This window comes from Furipterus horrens, unplaced genomic scaffold (assembly GCF_987537825.1).
Source record: "Furipterus horrens unplaced genomic scaffold, mFurHor1.1.pri manual_scaffold_8, whole genome shotgun sequence".
Classification (NCBI taxonomy): Eukaryota; Metazoa; Chordata; class Mammalia; order Chiroptera; family Furipteridae; genus Furipterus; species Furipterus horrens.
The window spans coordinates 92,423,046-92,435,100 of NW_028327178.1; the positions used below are offsets into that span (position 1 = coordinate 92,423,046).

A 12,055-nucleotide genomic window follows, 5' to 3' on the forward strand; every position below is an offset into this window, starting at 1 on the left:
GGATTAAACAAAGGAGTTACCACAAGACCCAGTAATCTTACCTCTATACCTTAAAATAAAGAAAATTCAAGTCCACACAGAAACTTGTACGCAAATATTAACGGTTCCATTATTCATAATAGCCAAAAAAGTGGAAATAGCCCAAATGTCCATCACTGAAGAATGGATATACAAAATGTGGTATAAGCATACAATAAACCATTATTCAACCATAAAAGGAATGGAGTGCTGATACATGCGACAACATAGACAAATCTTGAAAATATTAAGCTAAGTAAAAAGTTGGTAACAAATGATCACATATTACATGATTCCATTAATATAAAATGTCCAGAACAGAAATATCTATAGAGACAGAAAACAGAGTAATAGTTGTCTATGATGGGACTGGAGGAATAATAGCTAAAACACGGAGTTTCTTTCTGGGGGGATAAAAATGCTCTGAAATTGCCTGTGGTGATGGTGCACATATCTATGAATACACTAAAAACCACTAAATCAAACATTTTTAAATGACTGAATTGTATGGTATGTGAACTATATCTCAATAAAGCTGTAAAAATACTATGAAGAAATAACATTTTGTTCTATCTGCTTAGTAAATATTTAAAATACTTAAAATACTATATTTGGTGAAGGAGGCTAGTGGGTGCCAGTAACGTTCTGTTTTGTGATCGGGTGGTAATGACAAAGGTAAATTTATTTTGTGGTTGTTATTGGTGTGCTTTTCTGTATGCAAGTTATACTTCAATAACAAAGGCCAAAAACCGTACACATACACTCTGTGATGGTGATGATGTGAGCAAACAGGCACTCCTACACCGTGTTACTGGGGAGGTAAGTTGAAAAAACCTCTTAAGTATGTAAACTGACAAGTTTATAAACAATGAAAGACACAGATGCTTTGACCTCAAAGGTACAATGTATATTCAAATAAACACAAAAGGATGTACAAAAACCTTTTCTGCAATCTGTAATAGGAAAGGTGTGAGAAAATGCTAATACCCATCAGTCGAGGCCTAGGTAAATAAATTATGGTACAATTATACCAGGGAATACTACAGAGCTGCTTAAAAGGAAGCACATTTACATGACTCACATGAAAGAGAATTCACATGGAAAAAGCAAGGTAAAGCAATGTACCTGTGTATATCATATGCCACCTCTGTATGGGGAGAAAATAAACCTGAAGTGGGGATGGCAGGGTTACTTACACACACATACACACACACAACATCTCTGGAAGGACACAGAAGATACCAGTAATCACAGCTGTCTCTGAGGAGAGGACAATGGGGAAGTAGGAGACATACTTTTAACTTTGTGCTTTACCAAGAAAAGGTGGCAATATTATCAAATCAATCAATTCTAAAGTAAAAGCTATGCTGCTTCAACACAGGTGAGTGCTACTGAGCTTTTAAAATTCAAATTCTCAAATGTTTGCTACATATTCTGAAATGTTTCCTGTCTTCTATTTCAAGAGTTAACTTCTCAAACCATTAAGTAGTAGTAATTGCAGTAGAAATAACAACTACTTACATCAACACCTCCAAACAAGTCAAAAATATATGTATTGGGGTAAGTGGTTTCTTGGGTAAGTTTCCTCTCTTCAGTAACAAATGCCATGGCCTCCATGGAGAGAAGAGGAGAGATTTCCTAGTTTAAAAAAAGTGTACAGAGAGACATTCAGTTTTCATATCTCACACACACCAGTCACGAAAGCATCAGTGTGCACTTCAGTCACAACTTAAATCCCCATGAGCACAAAGATAACCCCCAATGAACCACACTTCCTGCATTAAGACCCCCCGGGAGAATCATCTCCCACATGAATCTAGGCTGGCGTGACTCGCTTCAACCAGCAGGACGCAGCAGAAGTGACACCATGCTAATTCTGGCCTAAGCCTTAAGAAAGACTGGCAAAGTTGGCTTTTGCCATCTCAGAACCCACTCACCATGCTGTGAGAAGTCCAACATGGACACCTCAAGAGGCCATGAGGAGAACTGAGGCCAGCCGAGTCAGCATCAACCTGCCAGGCATGTGAGTGAAGCCATTTTGGACCTTCTAGATGATTCAATACCAACCCAACACCACATGAAGCAAAAGAACCACTTGATCAATCTCTAAAATTGTTCGAGATAAATGGTGATTATTATTTCAAGCTACTAAGCTTCGGGATGGCTGGTTCTGCAGCAATAACCAGAACATTGCTCAAGTATCATTTAGCATTCTTACTTTGTATGTCTTCACAAACATATGGTATTTCTCTCCTAGATTAAATGTTCCTTGAAGATAAGACTGAAACAGATTCCTCTTTGTATTATCCTTAGATCCCTGGACAGAGCAGGTATTTAATACAGTCAATGTAGTGCAGAGGGTGTCAAATTTGGAGGGGCCAAAGAATCCTTTGTTGATAGAGAACAGAGCTAATAAAATAAATAAATAATCTTACAGAAAAGTTGATAATAATAAAAATGGTAATAATGGTAGCAATAGCTAATTTATTTCATACTTGGTTCTAAACCCTTCATGTATTACCTCCTTTAATCCTCACAATCCTGTGAGAGATAACAGTAATTTATCCCAATTTTACAAATAAGGAAGCTTGTCAATGTCACACAGTGGTAGAGCCAGGATTTAAACACAGAAGTCTGACTCCAGTGTCTGTGCTCACAGAAGAAAGCAGAACTATTTTGGATGAAATAGGGGAGAGAATAGGAAGACTCTAGGCCCTGCTGATCATGCTCTCTCCTCAGGGACCTGTGAGGGAAAAAGGAACACACTGGGCTACTGAAAACATTGTTCAAACACTGGTGAGCATCGGAATCATCTGAAGGCCTCTTAAAATTCAGACTACTGGGTCCCACCTGCAGAGTTTCGATAGGTCTATGGTGGAGTCTGGGAAAGTGCATTTATAACAAGTTCCCAAGTGATGCGGATGCTGCTGGTCCAGGTAGTGCACATCAAGAAAAGGAGAACTCACTCTTCCGGATCACCTGTTTAATGCCAGGCACTGGGCTTTTCCATTTTAGTTCATTTAATCCTTAAAATAATTCAGTGAAGTCAGTACAGTTTTACTCATTTTACAGGCGAAAAAAAATCCACAAGGATGCCCGGGGTCACATTAATTAGTGACTGAACCACTTTCTCTAGATCTCGTTTTTCTAATCTATAAAATCAGGAAGTACTTCCTGTTGGCAACGTAGTAGAGTGGAAGCTCGTCTTTGGATAAGACAAAGCTGGGCTCATCATATAGTAGCCATAGGTTTTGGGCGAGTCTTGGTTTTTTCAACTGAAAAAGAGACTATAAAAAGCATCTGACCTTTTCCTGCCCAGCAGCTTTCTCTCTTCTTCAGGTTAACAGCCCCGTTTCCTTATAGGAAATGCTCCTCCCCACTTTCCACATAGTTCTGCTGGGGTTGTCAACAAGCACCTCAGTCTCAGCCCCAGGAGCAGGTGATCAGGCCTAGCCAAGAGTTTCTCATTCCCCCCACCTCAGTGGCTAGCCCATGCTGTAGAAATATCACCCTGGACCTGTGATTACGTGGAGGAACTTGAGGTCACGCACAGATATCAAAATAAGAAATGGATAGCCTAACTCTGTTCAGCTCCTGAATTCACACCTGTGCTTGCCAATTATGTGAGACAGTAAAGGACCTTTAGAAAGAAAAATAGATGTAATTGAAGTCCCTCAGCAGCACGCCTCTGGGATCCTTCACAATAACTATGTAGCCCTTTGGAGACATGTCCACACTTTCTGAAATGCTGACAGTGATTGCTGACAAGGGTCTTCATCCTCACAGTAGATGCAGTCCAAAGCATCTCTTTTTAAAGGTAAAGATTAAGCTTATTCTGGAGCTTATTATATTTTAGAATGACTTATTATATGATGATCAAAACTTCACCTCTGAAGAAGAGTGTACCATTAAGTTTCATTATGACCAAATATAACTTGCATGGGTTTCAACTGCAGCTAAAGCTGGTACCCTAAATTCAAATTTGGACCACCCCCCATCCTCTAGGCTAAAGTTTATATAAGGTAACCCCAGACCTACTCAATCAGAAACTCTGGGAGTGGGGCCCAGCACTGTTCTAACAAGCCTTCCAGGCGATTCCGACACACACTCAGGTTTGAGAACTGCTTGACCACACCTATCTGCATTCTTTCCATTTCTTTCCCAACCACCAAGCCCAGTCCCTTCCATCACCTAATATTAGGTGTAATTATCAACAACCACAAGGCCACTTCCATGAATCTTCAGTAATTTGGGATCTTTTAAACCCTATTCAAAAAGAAGGCCATCTCAATCCCAGGGCACAGTGCTGACCTCCCACTATAAGCACTGACACAAAACCAAGCCCAGAAGGACACACACAGGGAACTCAACAGTGATTACCCCTGGGTGGTAAGGTTTTTATTTTCTTTATAAGTGATTTTCATTTTCTTCTTTGCACTTTTCTGAACTTCCCGAATTCTCTATAGCTTACCTAATAAAAATAAGCTATTTTAAAAAGTAGACTGAAAGAGAGATTTTTTTAAAAAGCAGACATTTTGTGTCACTTGCAGGCCCTGAACTGCAGCCCCTCCAACGCCTGAAAGAATTACCTTGAGGATGTTTTGACACTCAACGAAGTCACTGTGGAGGTGGCTGGTTGCATACAGCTTAAGGAGCAGCTGAGGAATTCCACTCCATTTGGACTGTTTGTCCCTCTCCATCAAAAAAGTCTCAGTGAACTGTGAGTCAAAAAGAGAGAGAGAAATATTTTACTACTGAGGAAAGAACTACAGTTGACCTTGAACAACATGGGCATGAACTGTGTGGGTCTACCTACATGAGGATTTTTTTCAGTAAATACACAGCTGGCCCTCTGTCCCCAGGTTTTGCATCCACAGATTCAACCAAATGCAGACTGAAAACAATGTTTCCGAACTGTGGTTGGGAATCCACGGATGTGGAGGGCTGAGTGTATGAACTGTTCACTTCCATGTTATCCAAGGGACTTGAGCATCAGCAGATTTTGTTATCCGCAGGGGTCTTGCAACCAATAGCCCGCGGATACTGAGGGACAATTGTACTGGCACATAGGGCAAAGGAGAACAACTGTTTCCCAAATTCACACAGGACAAGTAATTCAAAGGCCTCTTTCTAGGAGCCTCCTAAAGCTAAAAGTCAACCCGTTGCCTTGAGATACAACACCCTTCAAGTCCTATCACCTACTTTCCTTTCTAGCCCCGTCTCTTTCCCAATGCACACTCTAGGGTCCAAATAAATATATTCTCTCTGTGTGTCCCTCTGCACATGTGTTTCCCCTAAAATACCCTCTCCCTGTCTTTTCTATCTGGAAGCTCCTTCTCCGTCTTCAAAATGCAAACCAAATGGCTAGAAACGTCCCTTGATTGGCTTTCACCTCTCCTTTCTAAGAACTAGGTGCCCTTTCACTGGGCCCTTATTTAATATTTATCCTACGGTACCATAATTAATAGTTCATTTGTTCACCTCCTCCTGTAGAGGACAAGCTCATTCAGAGGGTACCAACTTGTTTGTCCTGCAGGCCTTCCTCTCTCAAAGAATGCCAGGCACTAGTTTAATGACAGGTACATTAATCAATTATGGCACAATTCCCACTAACACTTGTGGGACAAGCCATTATCAGGGGCTGGATGTCAATTATTTTCATGTGCACCTGCCCCTCAATCAGATGAAAAGTTCCTTGGAACTGTTATTACAGGAAATGCAGGTCTTCAATAACGTTTCAGTCTATCCTGACACATGTCAGTCCTAACAACCTAACAATCCTTCCTGAGCATGTTTTGTTTAATTGTAAAAATTAGATAATACTGGGGTAATGGAAGGTAATGTTTGTGACAGTAAGTTGTATTAGCACGAAGCATAGGAAATGACCATTTCTGTAGGTACAAAACGACCGAATATTAACAGTTTCATATCATCAAGTAAGCTCAGAAAACAAACACAGTTTTATGGGACTTAGCAAAAGCAGTGTTTATGGACAAATTTATAGCTGTAAACATTTATATTTTAAAAAAGGGGAGTGATCTCAGATCACTTATTCAAACTTCCACCATTATAAACTAGGGGAAAAAATAAAAAAGGATTAAACCAAACACAAAGCAAGTGCAAGGAAATGAAAAAGATTATTACAAAATTAAATAGTATGATGAACAGAAAAATAATACACAAAAATGAACGAAATCAAGTTAGTTCTTTGAAAAGAGCAACAAAAGTAAAAACTTTACTTACACTGACCAGCTTATGCTGACTAAATTACTAAATTCAGGAATGAAAGAAAGGATATTAGTACCAAACTTACCAAAATAAAGTTTATTAGTGAGTACTAGAAACAACTGTATGCCAACAAAGTAGGTAACTTAGGTGAAATGGACAAATTCCTAGAAAAATGCAAACAAAAGAAATTGATTCGAGTGAAAATAACAAACCCAGAAAATCTCATGATTTAATAAAAAAGAGAGAAAACTACCCACAACGAAAAGCTCAAGTCCAGATCCTTTTATTAAATACAAGGGAATACTTCTCAACACATTCTATGAGGCCAGTATTACCCTGATTCCAAAATCATAAGAAAACTATAGACCAATGTCTCTTATGAGAGCAGACCAAAAAAACAAAAAACAACAACAAAAAAAAAAACCCTAGAAAAATACTAACAAACCAAATCCAGTAACATATAAAAACAACTATACACTAAGACCAAGCAAGATGTATCCCAGGAATGTAAAATTGGTTCAATGTATGACAATTGATCCATGTAATTAATCTAAAGAGTATTTACCAAAAAGCCACAGCTTTGATCATAATTAATGGTGAAAGCCTGAATGCTCTATCACTAAGATCAGGAAAAAGACAATGATGTTGACTCTCACCACTTCTATTTAACATTGTACTAGAAATTCTAGCCAGAGCAATTAGGCAAGAAAAAGAAGTAAAGGCATCCAGATTGAAAAGGAAAAGCAAAATTATATTTGCTGATAACATGATCTTTTATATAGACTACAGTGGGGGGCAAAGTAGGTTTACAGTTGTTCATATGGAAAATAATACAATAACTAATAAATAATAATACAAGAATAAACTCTGTGTTTAATGTACTCACAACTTAAACCTACTTCTGTCCCACCCTGTACGTTAGGAAACACACACAAACCATTAGAGCTAATAAGTTCAGCAACATTGCAGGATACAAAATCAATATACAACAATCAGATAAATTTCTATACACTTTCAATGAACAACATAAAAACACAATTTAGAAAACAATTTCACATTATAATAGCACCAATAAGAACAGAATAGTTAGGAGTAAATTTAACAAAAGGAAGAAGGCCTAAATAAACGGAAAGACATTAATGTTCACGGACTGGAGGAATTAATATTGCTAACACGGCAATATTCCCCATATTGAGTCAATGTAGTTCCTATCAAAATCCAAGTTGGCTCCACTGCAGAAATTGACAAGCAAATCCTAAAATTCATTATAGAAATGCAAGGGACCCAAGATGCCAAAATAAGCTTGAAAAAGAAGAATAAAGTTTGAAAAATAATATTACACTTTCTGATTTCCAAGTCTATAATAAAACTGTGACTGGCCTAAGTGTAAACATTTAGATCAATGGAATAAGACTGAGACTCCAAAAATAAACACTTAACATTGATGGCCACCTGATTTTTCACAATGATGTCAAAGCAATTCAATGAAGAAGTCTTTTAAACAAATGTTGCTGGGACAGTTGGTATCATATATAAATGAATGAAGATGGACCCCTTCCTTCACATCATTAAAAACAAAAACGAGAACAAAAACCTCAATCAGAAACCTATATGTAAGGGCTAAAACTATGAGTAGAAAACATAAACTTCATAACCTTAGAATAAGCAATGGATTCACAGATGACACCTAAAGCATATGCAGCCAAAGGAAAAATAAACTAAACTTCTTTAATATTAAAAGTGTTTGTGCTTTAAAGGCCACTACCAAGAAAGTGAAAAGACAATCCACAGAATGAGAGAAACATTTGTAAACCATCAATAAGGGTCTGATAAGGGTCTGATATCCAGACAATATAAAGAACTCCTAAAACTCAATAATAAAGACAAATAACCCAATTAAAACATAAACAATAGGCCTTGCCTGGGTACCTCAGTTGGTTAGAGCAATGTCCTAATATGCCAAGGTTGTGGATTTGATCCCTGGTCAGGGCATACATACAAGAATCAACCAATGAATGCATAAATAAGTGGGACAACAAATTGATGTTTCTCTCCCTCTAAAAAACCAATAATTAAAATTTTAAAAATAAATAAATGGACTAAAAAAACCCCACTATGACAAATGAAGAATGCCTTTGATAGGATCATCAGCAGACCGGACATGGCCAAGGAAAGAATCATTGATACTGAAGATATATGAAGAAAAACTTCCAAAACTGAAATACAAAGAGAAAACAATAAAAGTTAAAAATAACAAAACAAACACAGAACAGAATATCTAAGAACTATAAGACAGGTATAAAGAGTGTAATATATGTGTGTAATTGTGTAATTGGAATACCAGAAGAAGAAAAAAAGAAAGAATATTTGAAATAAAAATGGCTGAGCTTTACTGTGTTTTATGTGAGATTCCTAACAGAATAAGAACTTTCAACCTTCAAAAGCAAGTACAAAGCTTTATCTAACCAAATCTCCATGTCAAAACCATGTGCTTTCTTGGCGCTGTCTCTTCTGGATGTAAAAGTTTACCATAGATTTGCAGTGATTATCTCTAACAAAAATTTTTGTAAGCCAAGCAACCATTGTTAACTGTTGCTATCCCCATTCAAAAGTATGCTGGCAATCAGACTCCCTTTTACACAGAAATAATGACATATTCTACATGTAAAAATCATTTTCTTATTGTTATTGATGTAAAAAATCAACAGAAATTAAAAGATAAAGTGATATGGAGCCAATGGTAATTTAATTATCTTCTCTTCAGACAGTAGATCCTAAAATGAAGAAAAACTTTTCACTCAGGGAGCTGATTCTGCACAATGCTGACCTGTTCTCTTCAGATATAATATCATCTTCAGGAAAAAACAAGATGACTCTGAATGACTTATGGTGCAGCGTTCAAACTCACCAAGAGCGAGAAAACAGTGGGAAAACATGCATTCCTTCTCCTTTTTTCTGCAAGAAAATCACTGATATCCAGAACAATGTCCAGAATCATAACTAATTAACTTGGACATGCCATTCTTGGAGTGTATAATTGAAATGCCATACATACTCCCCTGCACCTGAGCTAATCTTAATAGAACATGATAGGAAATTAAATTGCGTAAAAGATTTTGAGGGCTTAGGAGGAAACTGACTGGCAAAGAACCAGATAAAACCACCCATAATAGGGGTCATCATTACGGATCCCTTGGACATTAAAGGGATAATAAGGAATATTATGAATAACTCTATGCCCACAAATCTGATTGCCTAGATCAGCAATTTTCAACTTTTTTCATCCGAGTCAGTCAGATGTTCAGATTTCTAGTAAAGGTCCCACAAACAACTATTTCAAGTGCATTGACAGTCAATTGCCAAAACAACAGCTTCTGTTTTCCAAAACAGTACTGTGTACAATCCATAAACTGTCAATGTTGTATATCTGGACAACACAGTTGCAAAGTTAATTTTGGTTGCAAGAAAATTATACCTCTGGTTTTAATTTGGGTGGAATTTCGACCAAGGAAAGAATCCTGTTGTGGGCACTTCTAATGTTTCTATGGACACATGTAGCAATGCTATGATTTAGTGATTACTAACTGAATATGGTATTTCTTTAAGTGTGATGAAATGTCCTAAATAAATTTGATTGTGGTGATAGCTACATAACTCATGTATACAGTAAAAAACAGTCTTGTAGTCTTTAGATGGCTGACTTGTATAGAATGTGAATTATATTGTAATAAAGCTGTTATAACTTCAACAAAGAGATAGGAAACATAAAACAAAGATAGAAAACAAAAAATAAGTCAGAAATGAAGACTACACTAACTGAAATGAAGACAAATTTACAGGGAATCAACAGTAGAGTAGATGAATCAGAGGATCCGATCAGTGATCTGGAAGATAAGGAAGCAGAAAACACCTAATCAGAACAGCAAAAAGAAAAAAAGAATCCAAATGAGAATAGTGTAAGGAGCCTCTGGAACAGCTTCAAGCATACCAACATTCACATGATGGTGTTGTCAGAAGGAGAGAGACAAGAAATTGAAAACCTATTTGAAAAAACATGACAGAAAACTTCCCTTAGTGAAGGAAATAGACATACAAGACCAAGAAGCACAGAGTTCCAAACAAGATGAACCCAAAGAGCCCCATACCAAGAAACATCATAATTCAAATGCAAAAGGTTAAGGACAAAGAGAGAATCTTAAAAGCAGAAAGAGAAAATAAAGCAGTTAGTTACCTACAAGGGAGCTCCCATAAGACTTTAAGTGGACTCCTCAAAAGAAACTTTGCAGGCAAGAAGGAACTGGCAAGAAATATTCAAAATGATGAAAAGCAAGGCCCTACAACCAAGATTACTCTACCCAGCAAAGCTATCATTTAGAATCGAAGGACAGATAGCGCTTCTCAGACAAGAAAAAGCTAAAGGAGTTATCACCACCAAACCTTTATTACATGAAATGTTAAAGGGTCATCTTCAAGAAGAGGAAGAAAAAAGATAAAAAGTATAAACAATAAAATGGCAATAAATACATGTGTGTCAACACTTGAATCTAAAAAACAAAGAAACAAGCAGAACAGAAACAGACTCACAGATACAGAGAACATTTTGATGACTGCCAGATGGGAGAGGGGGGCGGGGAGGAATGGGTGATAAAGGTGATGCAGTTAAGTACAAATTGGTAGTTACATGGAGATATAAAGTACAGCACAGGGAATGATCTCAGTAATATTCTAACAACTATGTATGGTGTCAGATGGGTGCAAGATTTATCAGCATGATCACTTAGTAAGTTATATAATGTCTAATCAATGGGTTGTACATCTGAAACTAATATAATAACATATGTCTACTGTAATTGAAAAATAAAAAATGATTTAAAAATAATACTAAATTACGGGCATAAGGGAACTTTATGGAGTAATGGAATTGTTCTAAAATAACTGGTGATGGTTGCCTAACTATGAATTTGCTAAAAAGCATTAAACTGTATATTTACAATGGGTAAATTTTATGGTATATAAGTTATATTTCTATAAGGCTGTTTTTAAAAAAGCAACATTAAAAAAAAAGATAACAGGTGGGAAACTTAAAAGCAAATACTGTATTAAGTATATATATTTAAAACCCAAAGCATCAGTTACTACACTAAATGTAAATGTACTAAAGGCTCACCAGAGTAAAAGAATGGTAAACAATACACAATGTAAATACAAACCAAAAATAATGTTGTATAAGTGCTGTCAGAGAACATTTACAAAATGACCAGCTGCTAAGCCATAGAGCAAATATCAACACATTGAAAAGAACCCAAATACAGACTATGTTCCCTGACTGCAGTACAATTAACTTATAAAGTCTTCAACACAAAGATAACTATCACACCCAATATTTTGGAATTAAATACTCTTCGAAAAACTGCAAGGGACAAAGAAGAAATCCAAGATGAAATCTGAAAATATTCTGAAATGAATGATAGTGAAAAATACTACATATCAAAACTTGTGGGGTGCAATTAAAGCCATGACTAGTGACCAGCATAAACCTGATACCAAAATCTGTTGAAAGGAAAATTATAGGCCATTCTCACTCATGAAAATAGAAAAAAAAATCCTAATATAAACTTTGTGGGTCAAATTGAGCAATCTATGAAAAGGTTAAAAACTTCTATCAGAAATTCAGATTTGGTTTAATATTTGAAAATTTTACTCAGTGTAACTTATATTAATAACAAAGGAGAACAATTATATGAGCATCTCAATTGATGTAGAAAAGCATTTTAATAAAATTCAACATTCATTTGTAATAAACTGATAA

The 12,055-nt window shown here is 36.4% G+C and overlaps 1 protein-coding gene across 4 annotated transcripts in view; it reads right to left on the reverse strand.

Annotated features, from left to right (window-relative positions):
• Positions 1–12,055, reverse strand: part of TRPC4AP (transient receptor potential cation channel subfamily C member 4 associated protein) — a 71,170-nt gene that overhangs the window by 47,012 nt on the left and 12,103 nt on the right. For all 4 annotated transcript variants that reach the window (XM_090286297.1, XM_090286296.1, XM_090286299.1 and 1 more), the window contains exons 2-3: positions 4,608–4,736; positions 1,540–1,656 (exon numbers count right to left, since the gene is read on the reverse strand). In XM_090286297.1, the coding sequence (XP_090142423.1) occupies positions 1,540–1,656; positions 4,608–4,736 (246 nt within the window). The remainder of the gene's footprint in view (positions 1–1,539; positions 1,657–4,607; positions 4,737–12,055) is intronic.